At 42.5% G+C, this 18,208-nt stretch overlaps 1 protein-coding gene across 6 annotated transcripts in view; it reads right to left on the bottom strand.

Annotated features, from left to right (window-relative positions):
* Window positions 1-18,208, bottom strand: part of ELMO1 (engulfment and cell motility 1) — a 334,285-nt gene that overhangs the window by 144,461 nt on the left and 171,616 nt on the right. For 4 of the 6 annotated variants that reach the window (XM_082192827.1, XM_082192825.1, XM_082192826.1 and 1 more), the window contains one exon: window positions 14,160-14,268. In XM_082192827.1, coding sequence (XP_082048953.1) covers window positions 14,160-14,268 — 109 coding nt within the window. The other 2 variants (XM_082192830.1, XM_082192831.1) reach the window with 2 other exon arrangements.

Below are 18,208 nucleotides of genomic sequence, written 5' to 3'. Positions count from 1 at the left end.
GGCAAGGGACTGGGGCGGCGGCAATCTATTTTGTCCTTCAGTATTACAAGCTAGCATTTTTTCCTACAACTGAACAAAGCACAGCAACTATTGTATATGGAATGTCACTGAACTCCAATTTTCTTGGTAACAGATATCCCATTGCAATCCCCAGCAGAAATTTACAATTTTTGAGAGTACTGTATGACTTGATCCAAATGAAGAAGGGGGGAAACCAACTATTTCGGTCAACAACAACAATAAATGATCATGCTTGCATATCACTTATGTTCAGAGCACTGTTAGGAACATAGCTGTCAAGCGTCCCTTATTTGGCGGGACAGTCCCTTATCCCAGCGCCATGTCCCGCTGCTGTCCCTTATTGATGATATCCCTTAAATAAGCTACTGAAGGTAATGGGGCCCTTTCTATGTCCAGCTGTCCTTTGTCAACAACAAATTGTTGCCTTTTTGTGTTGAATATATGCTATATGGTAATATATGGACCTAATAGGTATCTAAAGCCATTTGCTCTTGACAAAATATGTATTTTAGCAAAGTAATTGTTGATCCCTTATTTTGGCTGCTGATCCCTTATTTTCGAGGCTGCTGGTCCCTTATTTTCAAATCTGTAAATTGACAGCTATGGTTAGGAAGGCCTAGTGCAGTGTGTTTCCTAACTTTGGGTCCCCAGATGGTTGCTGAACTTCATTCTGCATCATCCATGACTATTGGGGACTGCTGACTGAGGATGGTTGAATTTGTAAATACAGCAGCATCTGGGGAGTCAAGGTTGGGAAAGGCTGGTGCATAACTAGAGCAACGGAACAGAGTTACGAAGCAGATAACACTGCAGTCCTGGAAGTAACCAAACCATGACTTAGGCAAGGTCAACACCTGTGCTGACAAGGAGCCACGCAGGTCTTGCTAGTGTATCTCTACCTTTAGGGGCAGAGTTTAGTTCTGCAAGCTAAATCATAGATTCACTGTAAATTTGGTGTCTTCAAACCAGGGCTAGGGGTTTCACTTTAGTCCAGTTCTAGGGTCTGCCCTGTGGAGAAAGCATGCACAATTTTGCAGAAGTGGCAGTTTCAGGAGATAGTGCCCCAAATCAGTTCGCCTGCTTAGGAGGGGTGGGGCGGGGGGAAGACACGTAAGAGAGAAGCATAATAAAATATATTTAATGCCAGAGGTCAATCTTTATGTGTTTTAGCTTATCAATCATTTAGGGGGAAAGGCATTCCTGTTTCAAACTACCCATTGTATGCTTTCCTCAAGATTGCAATTAATTGTTATAGTGGAAGAAACAACATGTGAATTGGCTTGACACAGGTTTGAAAAATCTAAAAGCTTCTATTTTTCTAACCTAAATACTGGATAAAGTTTTGAAATGAATGGGGGCCAAATAGAAAAGTCTTATCCTAATAGCAGAAAATATTGCTGCCTGGCATCTTACTATTTAAAATACTGAAGCAACCTCACTTTTAACACATACATATACCTCTAAAGCACTATGTTGCTCTAAAATTAAATCATTCTGTCGGCTGTAACAGAACAACCTATATAAATGCAGAAGGCTTCATACCTAACTTTATGTGAAATATTAAACACCAGTGATGGTTTTTCTCCCTAGATTATATACCTTGGCATAATTACCCCTAAAGGCAATTTGATTTTATAATATATTCATCACTGTAAAAAAATCACATAATGTTTTTCAATTGCCTATTAATATGCAAATATTAGACTGAAGATTGGGAGCAGAGCTGAAACGAACCCTAAAAATCCCTGGAGAAAACCAAGTTAGGGCAGCATACTTAACAACCACCCAGAAACACAAACAAATTAGCATTCTGTTGTATGCGCCCTTGTGTTTTGCAATGCGTATTTGAAGGGAGAGAATGAGTCAGGATAAAAAGAAAATAGAAGTGGATGAGGTTGTGTTTCTCTGCATACCTGGGATGCCATCACTGCTGGAATCAGTACTATTCGTATATCTATTTGAAGAACAGCTTCTTCATACAGAACTACTCCATTCAAATATGCCACCTTGACTTCAAAGAGCTCAATGTGATGATATACATTAATCTCCCATCTTCCCCTCACAATGCGGTGACATTTGCTAGGCGCCACAGCACAATGGGGATGGGAAACTTAAGTCTCCTCAACCCTGGCCTGACACTAACCACAACCCCACAACGGAATAAATCTTTGCATCATATTTTGACCCTGACTGCTTTATCCCAAGGACTCAAGGCAGGTTACATGCCAAGCTTGCGAACCATTTATCTGAATGAGTAGGTAAGTCCTGGCATCCCCCAAACAAATCCCATAACTGTCTCCTCTACTGCACGGTGATCACCTGTGTATTGAAAGCAGATGCACATATATTTATTTATCACAATTATATCCTGCTTTTATTTCAAATAAGCTGAAGCTTCCACTCAGGAAGCTTTCTAGAACAGTCCTGCTTAGTTTCAACACCGGAACCTCACTACAGTGGTACCTTGGGTTATATACGCTTCAGGTTACATAGGCTTCAGGTTACAGACTCCGCTAACCCAGAAACAGTGCTTCAGGTTAAGAACTTTGCTTCAGGATGAGAACAGAAATTGTGCTCCAGCGGCGTGGCAGCAGCAGGAGGCCCCATTAGCTAAAGTGGTGCTTCAGGTTAAGAACAGTTTCAGGTTAAGTACGGACTTCCGGAACGAATTAAGTACTTAACTCAAGGTACCACTGTATATTTTCTGGACAAAGACACAATTCCAACAGACAATTTACATGTTCCTAGAATGTGTGACTGGGAAGATGGTGTCAAAACTAGGCTGGAGTCCTTTTGTCCATTTTTTGGTCCACCTTTTCTATGATTGCTCAAGCTCTCCAGGGAACACATTCAGGCACATTTTGAACAAATGAATAACTGCTCTGGAGACGGACAATAAGGGCTCAGAAAGTTGTTACAATCCCCCAAACCTCATACTACAATCCATTGCCTACCCCCCTGCCTGATCTGTAGAGAAAGGGGCTTTTGTGTCCATTTTCATCTCTGCCCTGCTCTGTCGCTGCTTCCATTGCCTTCATACAAGAGAGAAACGACTATTTCCCCCCTTCCAATTTCAATTTAATTCTTCTTATTGCCACCCCAAGGCAACTTTTTTCTGAAAGTTGAGAGAGAAAAAGGGAGAGAGAACTATTTCATCTAGCTTTCGAAAAACTGAAAATGGTTTTTTTTTTTTTTTAAGGGAGAAGATTGTCCTGCTAATAAAACTCCCATGTTATTATTCAGTCTTCCTCCACTGCTACCGAGTGAGAAAAGAATTTCCACTAGATTCATGGCTGGTAGCAGACCTCCATTTTCAAGAAAACTCTAATTAAGCTGGAGCGTAAAAATATTTTTATATTAGAAATATTTTCATCTTTGACTTCGGTCATTAAACATAAGTCCTCCTCTACGAATATAAAGGCTGGCTGAATAATGTTTAGGCACTAGCATGGAGCGAAGGAGCATTTTGTTTTAGCACTCAGTGTGGAAAGCCCTTTAATGCCTAACCAGTTTAATAGCACAGCATTCCTCCTCCCCTCCAGCCAGAAGCTGGGAATGTGAAATAAATCCTCAGTCTGTAGTGATTTTGCAAATATATAGGCACTAAACCAAATTTTGGAAGCTGCCTCCTATGAATCAGAAGGACCAGCCTTCCTCTGTTTTTAGATTTAAGCTGAAAAGTGGTAGACAACTGAGCATTTTAGACATGCACAGAAGCACACATTTCTGCAAGCAATTTTCACATGATTAAAGAAACAAAACAAAAAACCACACCTATGGTATTAGCTAATATATCACTGTATTTTTCTGTGTATAAGATGAAATATTTTTCTTAGAAATAATAGGCAAAAATTGAGGATAGCACAGGGGGGACAGGCGATTGGTGGCAGCAGGAGGTTGCCAGAGGCGATTGGGCGTGTGATTGGTTGGTGCAGCAAGGCCTGCTGACGACTGGATGTGGCAATTGGACGTTGACTTATGGCAGCCTTGAGGCGTGCGTGCAATCGGCTGTGGTTGCGTCAAGTGGTCAGTTGGGCTTTTGGTGGCGAGTGTGCAGACGATTGGTGGCCGTGTCGATGTGTGTAATTTGCTGTGGTAGGCAGGTTGTATAGCGATTGGTGGCGATGACCCCTGCAACAACAACTTTGGGCAATCCCCCCCCCATTATTATTTTTTAAATTATACATGGGGGCGTGTTATACATGGCAAAAAAATTGTATATGGAAAATACAGTGGTGCCTCCCAAGACGAAAAGAATCCGTTCTGTGATTCTCTTCGTCTAGCGGTTTTTTCGTCTTGCGAAGCAAGCCCATTGACAGATTAGCGGATTAGCGCTATTAGCGGCTATTAGCGGCTTATCTGCTGATCGGATCAGCTGATAAGCGGCTTAGCGGCTTAGAAAAAGGGGGGAGGGGAAAAAACCAGCAGGAACTCGCAAGACATTGCCGTCTTGCGAAGCAAGCCCATAGGAAATTCGTTTTGTGAAGCACCTCCAAAACGGAAAACTCTTTCGTCTAGCGAGTTTTCCGTCTTGCGAGGCACCACTGTATGGGACTATTCTAGAGCCAGTATTGGGGAGCCTGAGCTCAAATTAAATCTCTTCTATTAATTTCGTTACAGTAGCCTGTTTGTGTCATTCTAAGTGGGTTGATCAGTTATGTTCCCATACAGGTGACCTGTCGGATAAGTAGCTGTCTTCATATTCAGTGTATGTCCCCTGGTTGCCCTTTCCACAATCTGTTCCTTCCTCCATGCCAGGTGGTAACTGCCTTGACAGATGACACTTGCCAGGCTAACCATGGGGCTTTTGTTCTTCCAGAACATACCTGCTCATACCTCAATGCCTCTGGGGGCCTTTGCATGGAGAAAGAGCGTGCTGATACTTTCCTCTTGCCCACAAACATCAAGCAATGCATGAACCAGGGATTCCACTGCTCACTGCTCCATCTCATGAAGGTCACTGCCTGGAGCATATGAACCAAGGTGTAGTTTGCCTGGCCCATCCTGTTTTCAACTGAACGTTACTATTTGGGTGGTGACCAATGCCTGGCCAATCAGGCATAGCTCTCAAAAAATGCAGGGGCAGTACAACTCTCCTGATTTGTTTCTTGGTCTTGCCACTAAAACAGCAACTTCCAAGGGAGAACAGGAAGTGAGGGCTTTGTGTTACTGTTGGTTCCCTCCCTCTCTCATCTCAGCAGTCCAGGATATATTACAGAGGTGTCGGCTGTCTGTGCAAGAGATTAGGAAGAAAAGTGAAAGATGGGGACAAGAGTTGCTCAAGCTTAGTACAGTGGCTAGTTGCTTGAGTTCCAGCAAGATGGGTACTTGATTGGGGAAGAAGGGTAGACAGATGGAACCATCTAATACTATGAGTATTGTGAAATAATCTTTCCACTAAAGGTACCAAAAGGCCACCAATTATCCAGTCCACAGCACATCACAATCAGATTCAGCAATATCAAAAGGAACACAATGGCCAGAAACAATTACAATGTGAAAAACATCAAAACTAACAAACTGAAGTCTCTGAAAGTCCTTAAATGGATCACGGTGCCAGACTTTACCTGGCGGACAGCAAGCTGTGAAGCTTTGTATAATCAGCAAATGTCCAATTCTGATGTCCAACTCTGAACTCTGCTGAACAGTGTTTCTGGATAACAACTACTGTTCCTTTGAATTCTTCACCAGCCAATTAGTTCAACACTCGTAAGTAGAAAGATATGTAATTTCTTCATTAATCAATCTTTTTTTGAAGAGATATAATATACATGAAAATGAAAAATACTCTGGAACAGTGCTCATGCTTTAGATGACTCAAAGAGTGCCAAATCGCATAGCATGCAACCTGGGTGGGGTTGAGGGTGCTGAAACAGGATTACTCGACAATGTGAACTCAGCTAGAATTCTTTCTCCACACAAATATCAGTCTGCATCTATGCAGGCACCAAAAGAATCTTTTCCAACTCCCAGAGTGAAATCACAGAATCATAAAATTGTTATAGAGTTGGAAGGAACCACGACACTCATCTAGTCCAACCCCCTGAAATACAGGAATCTTTTGCTCAATGTGGGGATTGAACCCGTGTCCCTGAGATTAAGAGTCTTGTGCTCTACCAAGTGAGCTAGTTTCTCTGTCAAACTACTTGAACTTGTGTATGAACCTTAAGACCTAGACCAAGGCAAAACCCAGTGGTTTGTGGAATGGAGTGGGTGAATAAAATTGGGAAGGCACGCAGGGTTAGTTACACTTGGGTTCCACTGAACTCAACGTGAAACATTAGTCCTGACTAAGTGCAATCTAAAGGCAATTATCTTGTTCTGTTTCTAGCCTTGGATCTTCACGTTACCTTTGCAAAACAAAACAAAATCTAAGTGCATATATTGAATGCTAGGCATGATACAGTGGTGCCTCGCAAGACGAAAAGAATCCGTTCTGCGAGGCTCTTCGTCTTGCGGTTTTTTCTGTCTTGCGAAGCAAGCCCATTAGCGGCTTAGCGGATTAGCACTATTAGCGGCTTAGCGGATCAGCTGTTAAGCGGCTTAGCGGCTTAGGATCAGCTGATAAGCGGCTTAGCGGCTTGGGGAAAAGGGGGGAGGGGAAAACCCCCGCAGGAACTCGGAAGACATTTTCGTCTTGCGAAGCAAGCCCATAGGAAATTCATTTTGCGAAGCACCTCCAAAACAGAAAACCCTTTCGTCTAGCGGGTTTTCCGTCTTGCGGGGCACTACTGTACTACATGCCTACATATTCCTTCCTAACCTTCATTCAATTCGCATATTATGTTCTGTAAGGATTGCCCATTATCAGATGTGCATCTGTAAGCCCCATTCAGATGTCACGCTGAACATGAAGACACAGTGCAGGGTGGCTGATGGAGCAGGACCCTACATCCCCGTAATGTGTTTAATATCTGCAGTTTTCCAAATGTGTTCAAAGGCCACTACGCACTGAATCTTTTCAGCTGCGTGTGCAATTTATTGCTCTCAAAAAATAATCATTTCCCGTTTTGCAGTTCCTGCAATACCTGCAACAACCCTCCTACCTGTGCAGGGAATACAACATACGACTTAAATACCAAAAATAGATGGCCCTCCAGGTCTCTTCCCATTATAATTAGAGCCAAACCATAATACAGTTCCAAAATGCCACACTGACCTCTGTTTTACTGAGCCAGCTGACTTCTTTAAAAGCCTGCAAAAGCCTGGGGGCTTGTAGCTTTTCCTGGTCATGGTTTAAACTGATCTACGGATCTCTGAGAAGGGCAAGCAAAGTTTAATTGTTAGGAGCTAATTTTCTTAAGCCTTTCATTAGCAAGAACGTTTAGGCAGAGAAAAAGTAATAGATGAAACTTCATAGTGGACTAGAACACCAGTGGCCCACAGTTACGTATTCTGCCCTAATTGCAGAGCTGGTTTCACTGTGCAGTTCTAGCTCCTCCAGTTACTCATTTACATTATTTTTATGGGCAAAGGGATCTGTTGGCAAAGAAATATAGCAATATATGCCCTGTTAATTTCCTGATACTTCAAAGCTAAGCACTGTTGCCAAATGGACTACTGATAAATGCAAGGAAGGAAAATGGCAAGTTTTCTTGAAGATTCTTTCAAAGACTTCATCTGCTCTCCCATATAGCACTGTTGCTTGTATAAATATTTCAGCTATTTTGTTGTACAGTGGTACCTTGGGTTAAGTACTTAATTCATTCTGGAGGTCCATTCTTAACCTGAAACTGTTCTTAACCTGAGGTACCACTTTAGCTAACGGGGGCCTCCTGCTGCCAAAGCACACTTTCTGTTCTCATCCTGAAGCAAAGTTCTTAACCCGAGGTACTATTTCTGGGTTAGTGGAGTCTGTAACCTGAAGCATATGTAACCTGAAGCATCTGCAACCTGAGGTACCACTGTATTAATAATAATTTATTATTTATACCCTGCCCATCTGGCTAGGTTTCCCCAGCCACTCTGGGCGGCTTCCAACAAAATATTAAAATACAATAGTCTGTTAAACATTAAAAGCTTCCCTAAACAATTATTATTATTATTTATACCCTGCCCATTTGGCTGGGTTTCCCCAGCCACTCTGGGCGGCTCACATACTGAATACTAAAAACACAATCAAACATTAAAAGCTTCCCTAAACAGGGCTGCCTTCAGATGTCTTCTAAAAGTCAGATAGTTGTTTATTTCCTTGACATCTGACAGGAGGGCGTTCCACAGGGCGGGCGCCACCACCGAGAAGGCCCTCTGCCTGGTTCCCTGTAACCTCGCTTCTTGCAGGGAGGGAACCGCCAGAAGGCTCTTGGAGCTGGGCCTCAGTGTCTGGGCTGAACTGTGTTTTTACGTTGGGAGCCACAGAACACCGCAACCTGTTTGGTGAGTCCAAGGAAACTTTCAACTTATAACAAACCACTTTTGAAACTGAGCATTGGTAATGACAATATCACTAAAGCAACAAGGGGGGAAACTCCCTGCATTTGCCACACCTGAAGGACCTCCCTGGGTACTTCTAAGAGAATCAATACCAGTTGTATTAAGAAACATCTGCCTACAATTTGCATTAAAAAATCAAAAATAAACATTATTTGGTAAGAGATAGGATTGTGTTTTCCACATGAATACAAAGCAGCCGCAATGTGGGATTTTCACTTCAGCTTTAGATTAACCAGAGTTTGTTGTGTTCTCTGGACTCAGAACTGTGGTTAATTGTTATTAACTATGGTTAGTATAAACAAGTCTGCTTGAGTAACAATGGTTTGACATTAGCTGGCTTGATATTAACCATAAGTAATACTAACCACAGTTTTCTGGGCTCAAATGACCTGGCTTTCTGTGGTTAATCTACAATAAACAAATGCTTCCACATTTCCTTCTTGGCTATCACAATATCCTCGCCTGTAAAAGCTGCTTTGTCAATAAACAGAGCTAAAATGCTTAACAGGGCTAACCATGAATGCCTATCAGAATGTAATCCCTCCACATTAGAAGAAAAAGCAAATGCTAAAATATGTTTGCTCACACACAAAAAAGGCCTCCTTAAAGATTATGAACACCACGAGTCACATAACCCTGCATGGCTCGTAATAAAAGTTAAATACAGATCTTTTTAAAGGGGTAAGTGCTACCAATGGGGGAATCTTTTAGAGCTGAACATCTGTCTTAATTCAACATACTCAAAAACTATACTGGCATGCCCTTAGCTACAAAGCAGCTCCTGTCACTCGAATGTTAAGGCTGTGCTGGGGAAAGCAGCTATCACAATCATTATTCCACAGTTCAAGGGACCTCCAGCTGCCAATCTTGACTTACCCTTGGTGGTTTCGCAGATTACGCTACAAACACCAGGCTGCAGATATCATAGAACCACAGGCAGAGGAACTTTAACTTACATAAAATGATTAACAACAATAGCAAAGAGCCAAAACTGAGTGACGAGAGTCAAGATGGAAGCCCAAACACGGACAGCAAATTCAAAGGGCTTTTTTGACCAAGAGTGAGTGTGGCATAGCAGCTCTGCCACTTCCGGTTTAAGTACGGTAAAAGGTAAAGGGACCCCTGACCATTAGGTCTAGTCGTGGCCGACTCTGGGGTTGCGGCGCTCATCTCACTTTATTGGTCGAGGGAGCCAGCGTACAGCTTCTGGGTCATGTGGCCAGCAGGACTAAGCCGCTTCTGGCAAACCAGAGCAGCGCACAGAAACACCGTTTACCTTCCCGCCGGAGCAGCACCGTATTTTTCGCTCTATAACACGCACCTGACCATAACACACACATAGTTTTTAGAGGAGGAAAACAAGAAAAAAAATTCTGAATGAAACAGTGGATGTATCATTTTGGTGCTTCATGCTGTGGCCACAGACATGTGATTTGACGGTGAGTTTGGGGTAGGCCAATGCAAAAATCCTGAGAATCCATGTGGATCTGTGCTTTGTAACCACAGCAACCGAAAACAGAAGAGGGTGGGCAATAAGACCCTGAGGCAGAATGCAGGAAAGCAGCAGCCTCCTCTCTGCAGCACGCAATCTGATTTTTGCCTGATATTTGCCCCTGCACTCGGGCCAGTCGGCTCCAGGGACCACACATTCGCTCAATAACACGCACAGACATTTCCCCTTACATTTTAGGAGAAAAAATGTGAGTGTTATAGAGCGAAAAATACGGTACCTATTTATCTACTTGCACTTTGACGTGCTTTCAAACTGCTAGGTGGGCAGGAGCTGGGACTGAACAACGGGAGCTCACCTCGTCGCGGGGATTCGAACCGCCGACCCTCTGATTGGCAAGCCCTAGGCTCTGTGGTTTAGACCACAGCGCCACCCACTGCTCCACCACTTACAGTTTAAGTATTCCATTGCAAATGCTGCAGGGTAATTGTTTTTGATAGTCTGTCAGGGCTGAACTATGTATTACCTTAAACGCCAAGCTTAAATTACCTTAAATCACCAACCCAGCTCTCCTTGTTTCTCAGGTCCCACTTAACTGGCTGCAGGTGAGCAAGGAAATGCTGAGCATTATGATGTCATGTTACATGTCTGATGTAACTAAAGGTTGCCAAGAGATGGGAGGAGAAAATAGTGGCAACCGTGCATTTAAAGGTAAAATACAGTTAGGCCTTTGAATTCGGATGTAGGCCTGTGGCTACACGCTAAGATCAGTATGTCACAAATTCGCTCAGAAGTTTGGTTATATCCGTTCAATTCATAGCAAGCCATGTGATAAAACCACAAGAGTTTCATTCACGTAAAGTACTGATCTGACCAGCAGCACAACCAACCACCATCTTCAGTGTCTAACCCCTTCCCGCAAAACTATTGACAGCCTCCCTGCACCCAACCATGAGGCTCACTTTGCAAAAACCATCTAGGTCAACCGGATCTTGAACCCACAACATTTAGTAAGGTGGTTGAGTGCCACTATCCATGGCACCTGCCACTGATCTTACAGTATATATGGTCTAGGTACCTTTCAAATAATGTAATGAAGTATTGCAACATGCATTGCACTTTTAAATACATATTGGTGCGGACAGTAAAAAACCCCTGATATGGCTCTTGGTGTCTTATGGCATTTAAATACAATTCTAACAGTTTTAATAATGTTTTTATGGCAAGCACTAGATTGCATATTATTTTTTGAAGGCTGAATCACCAACTTTGCACTTTAACCAAGTTTTGATCATTAACTATTCCACAAGACGGAAGGAACTCATAGTGTCTTTTAAATTATGTATTTCAGAAGTTATTTTTAAAAGCGCATTCCTGTGCAACACCAGAAAGCTATGAATTTCTACAGGAGGAGCAATTGTGGCATGAATACGTATTTTGAAATATTAAGCGTCTAAACTGTCAGCTATATACCTTTGTGCTAGACTGTGACAGATTACTTCAGGATTGCAGATTTTATTGAGCAATACAGCCTTTATTGTCAATAGAAGGAATCATTCTGTAAGCTCTCCTAAAAGTGACAGTTCTCACAGCTCAGCATAACAAATCAGATGTATGTGTTTGTGGAACACAGAGCACCTGATACATCAAAACTACATATTTTCTTTGGAAGGAATATAGTTTGCTTGTAAATAATTCTATGCTGTGGTTATTCTATGCAATACACTCTCTGTTAATGCCAAACAAAGATCTAAACAGAAAAACTAGATTGTAAAGTATTGTGCATTAAAGATGTCAATGCAATCCCCTAAGTTGCTTGAATTGGGCCGTAAATGAAAACAGTTCGAATGTGTGGCATTTACTGCAGTTCTGGAAAATGCTCCGGAATAGAATTCATCAAATTTCCAAATGGTTTCCACATTCTTAGAGAACTAACAAAAAAACCCCACCTTTTATGGGCCTACAGAAAGCTGACCATTTTGCCCAGCAAGTCAAAGGAGGAATAGCAAGAGAAAGCCTTGGGCTCATGAATTCCTTTGCCTTGTCCTTTTACTCACACCAATATGCATTGCATTCCTAAAACTACAGGAAAATTTGACACGGTATCTTAGCACCTTTAACATGACATTAAGTGAGCAGATAAAATGACCACATGAAACCATAGGACTGAGCAGATACTGTGACCCGGTTCGCACACCATGGTTGCTTGCTAAAAACAAACTATGGTTTAATGCAGGGCTAGGGAACTGCAGGCCTGGGGAACATTTGCTGCCCTCTGCCCCTCTCTATTTGGCCCCCAGGACCTCCTGTGAGCCCTACTCTGATCCTCTGGAAGTGCTTTTGCTGTGTCTTTGAACAGAGGTAGCGCCCTGTGTTTGCCCGGATGTGGCTGGAATGTGGCAGATTGCACAGAAATGAGAATCATGCCTGTCATTCTCCCCATTTCTATTTCTGACCCAACCCACTTTTGCCACTGGCATATAACTCCGGCAAGATTTCTCATGAGCAGCTGGAACCCTTGGGCTGAATTTTCCAAATTTTCCTCCCAATTAAGTTTCTTATTGCATAGTCATAACTTATTCACTAATGCCATATTATTTTATATCTCACATCATTTTAACATTCATGGATTTTACAATGTTTCTGCAGGTAGTCTTTAAATTTCTTAAATTTGGAAACAAGATTTATTTAAATATTTTAATAGGGATCGAGATTCGAAAGAGGATAGGGATTTGCTGAATTGGATGGTAAACAGGGATACAAGGAAGGGGGGTGTGGGGAAGTCAAGAAATAGGGCTAAGAAACTTAGAACTTTTAATTAGTTGTTTTGTTCTCTTTTTTCTCCTCTTTTATATGTATTTTTTACTTTTTTGTTTTATGTTTTGTATTCTGTTATATTTGTTGTATGTTTTTGTGTATTTCTTTAAAAAATCTTAATAAAATATATTAAAAAAAAGAAAAGAAAAAAAAGGAACCCTTGGGCTGAAGAAGGTACCCTCCCACTCCGGTTGATAGTGAACATGCTGGCTCCCACTGCTGAAAGGTTCTCACCCTCCTTCTCTCCTGTTGTTTGACAGTCTGGTTTGCTGTGACATCCCAGCTTGTGAGTGGTAACCAAGGCTTGTTTGGGCCTTGGTGTTTTGGGGAAAACAAGCCACGAGCCTGGGTTCAGAGGTCACAGCAAGCCAAACCCTGGCTTGTTTCCCAGCATGGTGGCAGCAGTAGAAGCAGCAGCAGGGTGAAGTATGGAGAGAGCCCCACTGGATTAAATACTTGGAGAAACTGGAAGCTGCAAAACCCACTGTTTATTGCTGGCTACTGATGTCCACCACTGTAGAATACTTTTGGGAGCCGCTAAAAGGTAAAGGTAAAGGTACCCCTGCCCGTACGGGCCAGTCTTGACAGACTCTGGGGTTGTGCGCCCATCTCACTCAAGAGGCCAGGGGCCAGCGCTGTCCGGAGACACTTCCAGGTCACGTGGCCAGCGTGACATCACTGCTCTGGCGAGCCTGCACCAGCGCAGCACATGGAAACGCTGTTTACCTTCCCGCTATAAAGCGGTCCCTATTTATCTACTTGCACCCAGGGGTGCTTTCGAACTGCTAGGTTGGCAGGCGCTGGGACCGAACAACGGGAGCGCACCCCGCCGCGGGGATTCGAACCGCCGACCTTTCGATCGGCAAGTCCTAGGCGCTGAGGCTTTTACCCACAGAGCCACCCGCTAGATCGTCATTAATTGTTTCTGATTGTTTTAACTGTATTTTTATTGTATTTTATGATTTGCTGTATGTTGCTTTGAGATGTACACATCGCAGATGGTAATTAAGTATTTTAATAAGTTTTTAAAAAGCAAAAACTGAAAATAACACCCAAAGCTATGATATTTGGCAATGCACAAGTTTAGTATGTATGGCACTGCAGCGTGGGGCAGGGGGGAGTCATTAAAATTCATTGAAATTCCAGTCCTTGGGGGGGGGGGCTGTTTTCAAAACACTCTACTCTTTATTGTTCAACTCCTTAACATAGTGTCTATTGTTACTTTGAGGCTTCAAAGCACCCACACAAAAAATGGCACCCGTACTTTTTGAGGTGCTCGCAAAAGGAAAATCTTTAGGTGCAAAATGCGCCTGGCGCCCTGCTAATTTTGAACCCAGGGCCGGTGGGTGGAGTCTGTAGGAAATGTTGTGATGCAGTTCACCAGACTACTCTCTGTGCACTACAAAATGCTTGCTTACAATGCACAGGTGATACTTACGTAACTCTCCCACTTTCAGGATATCACACAGCATCTTTGTTAATTCGATACTACTTCGACCAAAAGGACACTCGTGCTTGTCTTCACGGCTGCTGTTCTCTAATACAATCTGAAACAGGAAGAAAGAACTGAAAGTTTGTAACAGGAATAGCCTTGTCTTCTCAGTAAGTATCATAAACAGAGTTCAACTTATTTAAATATTATATACTACCTTTCAAGGCAAAGAGCCCTCTCAAGGAAGTTCACAAAGAGAGAACAAAATCTCCCTTAGTACCCAAGCAGTGGCCAATTCAGGAATAAGGTACACATAAATAAAATAGGCAGGAGGGTCAATGTCAGACAAGCTTCAAAAAGGATAAATAATTTTTGTTCCCCTTCTAATAATGGTTAAATTCATATGGGTTAACTTTGAAGGGGGGAAGCGATGTTCCTAGCTTGCTTCAGGCAAAGCAACACTCAGAGCACCTCTACGTCTGCTTCTGGCACACGGGCGAGGAGTGGATTCGCATGTAATGCCAAACCATGGTTAACCAGGGCTTATAAACCAACAACAAACAATGGCTTATGAAAGTCATTTGTTAGCAGCCAATAAACTATGGTAAAGATAGTCAGATTAAACCATGGCTTTGCATTAAGTGGAAATCAGGCTACTATAACATGTTAATACTTTTATTCCATTACTGCAGTGGTTTTCCAACTTATATCCTTTAGTTCAGGCAACCATTTGCAGACTAGTTTGTTTGCTGATGAAGCCTTGTACATTTTTAGCAAAAAACAAACAAACTCCATACTCATAACAGAGAAACCCGGGACATTAGACATTCTCAGTTTATGCCCACTACCACCCAGGTATGCTGGGCACCATCGAATTTGCTTGGAAGATCTGTGCCCTAGAAGGTACACAACCCTCCTTTGCAGCAGTGCATTGCCAGAGAAAATTGTACAGTCTTTCAGGGAATTCCCTGATAATCTTCCAAGGAACCCAGGGTTGCCTAAGAACAGGCTTTGAAAACCACCATACTAATATGCACAAAAGAGTATAAATAGCGTGAAGTGATACACACTAAATGTTACAGTCATTATGCAATCTTTAGATATTATAAATACAAAAATTAACTACACTCCTGCACTAAATCCCACCTTAGTTTCCAAATTAGCATTTTTAGAAACTAAAGTGATATGTAGGCTTTGTGAGAGCTAGCTGCAGAACAATTAAAAGGATTGTCTAGAGCACTAGAGATAGAAAAGTTTGGTTTATGCACCAAGCAGTCCTTTCAACATAGCCGAGAAGTGAAAACATTTTCACCTGATATAGCTCTGACTACAGCTGAGCATAAAATGACTTTTGTCTTTTTAAGCCTTGGCCCAAAACCACAGGGGAAATCGGGATGGTTGCAACTGCATTATAAAACAAAAAATGCCGCTGCTAACATCACATCTAACTGGACGGTGGGTTTGAGTTGGATCCTGAGAACCTCACCTTTCATTAAAAAGCAAAACCACAAGCTTCTAGCCTTTGATATTTGTTGGGAAACAACCCAATCAATGTTTCTACTAGAAAGAAAGAAAGGAAGGAAGGAAGGAAGGAAGGAAGGAAGGAAGGAAGGAAGGAAGGAAGGAAGGAAGGAATATCCAGATTACAGTGGTACCTCGGGTTAAGTACTTAATTCGTTCCGGAGGTCCATTCTTAAGCTGAAACTGTTCTTAACCTGAAGCATCACTTTAGCTAATGGGGCCTCCTGCTGCTGCTGCGCCGCCGGAGCATGATTTCTGTTCTCATTCTGAAGCAAAGTTCTTAACCCGAGGTGCTATTTCTGGGTTAGCGGAGTCTGTAACCTGAAGCATCTGTAACCCGAGGTACCACTGTACAATTTCAATGGTCAGGCTTCCCCACCCCCCAATTTTACTCACATAAATGAGGTATTCCCTATGACATCCTCTCTCCACCCCACAGTTCTCTGTCCTCATATAATTTCTGCCCTCTCCTCAACAAGTTCCCTCTGCAATAACATGTATTTATGCAAATATGCAACATGGTGTAATGTCATGTACCGTATTTCTCCACCTCACTCCTCTCCAGCAAGAGTAAATAATGTGGATGAAGGGCAGAGAAGTATGACTGTTGTCCTTAGAGATGGAGGATTTCACATACAACTGTCCTGCACTTGGCTTGCAGGTTGGAAGACAATTTCCAGCCGGACTGCGTGCTGCAACTCCTTGAACTTGGTCTTGGTAGCAAATTGCCAACCAGTGCATATGTGTCGACATCAGCCGACTGCGGAAACTGACCCCACACCTCTGGCATTGGGTACTTCATCTAGAACTGCAACAACTGCAGAGTCAAGGTCACTCAAGGCAAGTGACTTTTTCCTCCAAAGTGTGCAGCCATTTGGACACAGGGTCTCTGAATGTTCTAGAAAAGCGCTTCTGATCATTGCCAGGGCGATGTGACTTGTAGTCCAAAACATCTGAAGGACACCAGGACGAAGAAGGGTTCCATAGCCTAAAGAGGGCAGACAAGTCCTCCATGTTTGCTGGAGCAGGGGTTATACTTGAGCAATACCATGCTCACTGGGGTTATGACTTGCTTAGATCGCGGTGTCCGGCTTCAATATGAAAAACCATTGGTCAAAGCCATGCTCTGGTATGATATTGGTTGTCTTACAAAAGCCACTCTTAGCCTAACCTACATCTCATGGCTGTGAGAGGCTCTGAAAGCTGCTATGAGATTCTTGAAAGAAGAACAGATGTAAATGATATAAATAAAAATAGTTTCTGAAGAACCCCTCCCCTTAAAATCCACTCCTTTCCCCTATAATAGCATCTTAACATGGGGACATTGTGCAGGGGATGAAGTAAAGTCTCTGTGCTGATAACATTCTACTACAGTGGTACCTCGGGTTACATACGCTTCAGGTTACAGACTCCACTAACCCAGAAATATTACCTCAGGTTAAGAACTTTGCTTCAGGATGAGAACAGAAATCGTTCTCCGGCCGTCGCGGCGGCAGAAGGAGGCCCCATTAGCTAAAGTGGTGCTTCAGGTTAAGAACAGTTTCAGGTTAAGAATGGATCTCCAGACCTCCGGAACAAATTAAGTACTTAACCTGAGGTACCACTGTACTAGCATCCAGACGCCCAAGCTCTCATCTCTTAAATGTGCCAAACATCAACCACTAGAATTTCAGCACAGGACAAACTGGCGACTAAACAGAAACACTGGTAGACTTGCCAAATATCTCTGGCTCCTAGTCTTTGATGATGGAGAAAGTGGTAGAAACTCAGCAGCCCATGGTGGCTGAGAAATCAACACCCTTGGTGTCTCAAAGCATTATTTTCTCCCTGCTGCAAAAATAAAGGTTTAAACTACACCTAGTTGCGAAATGCTATGGGTAAAGAACTGCAGGTAACCTAAGAAACGCTTCTGCAATTTCTGCTTTTACACTTCGGCAGATATTGAATGACTCACTCCTTCTGCTTTAGAGTCTTTCACAGCGGAAAACTAACAGTTCTCAAGTATGGCAGAGATGATAAAAAGGCTGAGCCAAAAAAACGCAGGCATGATATCTATCAGATCCCTCCATCCTCATGTCTGCTACTCTCTCGTAACAAAAATGAAACCCTACATAACAGAAGGTGCTATTTGGTTGGCAATTTAGATTCAGATAATAGAAATGGGTAATAAAAATAAATGACGAGACAAAGTAAAATGAAAGGACAGAGAAGAAGGCAACAGACTCTGTAATGTCTTGGTTCTCACAATTCCATTTGCTAGTTCTCACATTAGTCCAGCATATTAACTTTTCATGAGTGGATAAAATATTTAATGGTGGCAGTGAGTCTGCATGTCTCATAAGGCAGGGTTACAGCAATCCATTAAGACGATCTGAGAACCAGTTGAGAAACTTTGTCGTAATTTACATGGCAAATAAAACGGCACTTTGAGTAATCGATATGCAAAACAGTTTTCAACATCTGTCCATATTTACAGCACTAAAGAAAAGCTCTTCATTCTGAGGAGCACAGCTAGCAATTCTGATGTAATGGCA

Source organism: Podarcis vaucheri (assembly GCF_965113315.1).
Source record: "Podarcis vaucheri genome assembly, chromosome: 12".
In the NCBI taxonomy this organism is placed as follows: Eukaryota; Metazoa; Chordata; class Lepidosauria; order Squamata; family Lacertidae; genus Podarcis; species Podarcis vaucheri.
Note: the sequence above shows the minus strand (reverse complement) of the source record. Positions and strands in the feature narration are given on the sequence as shown.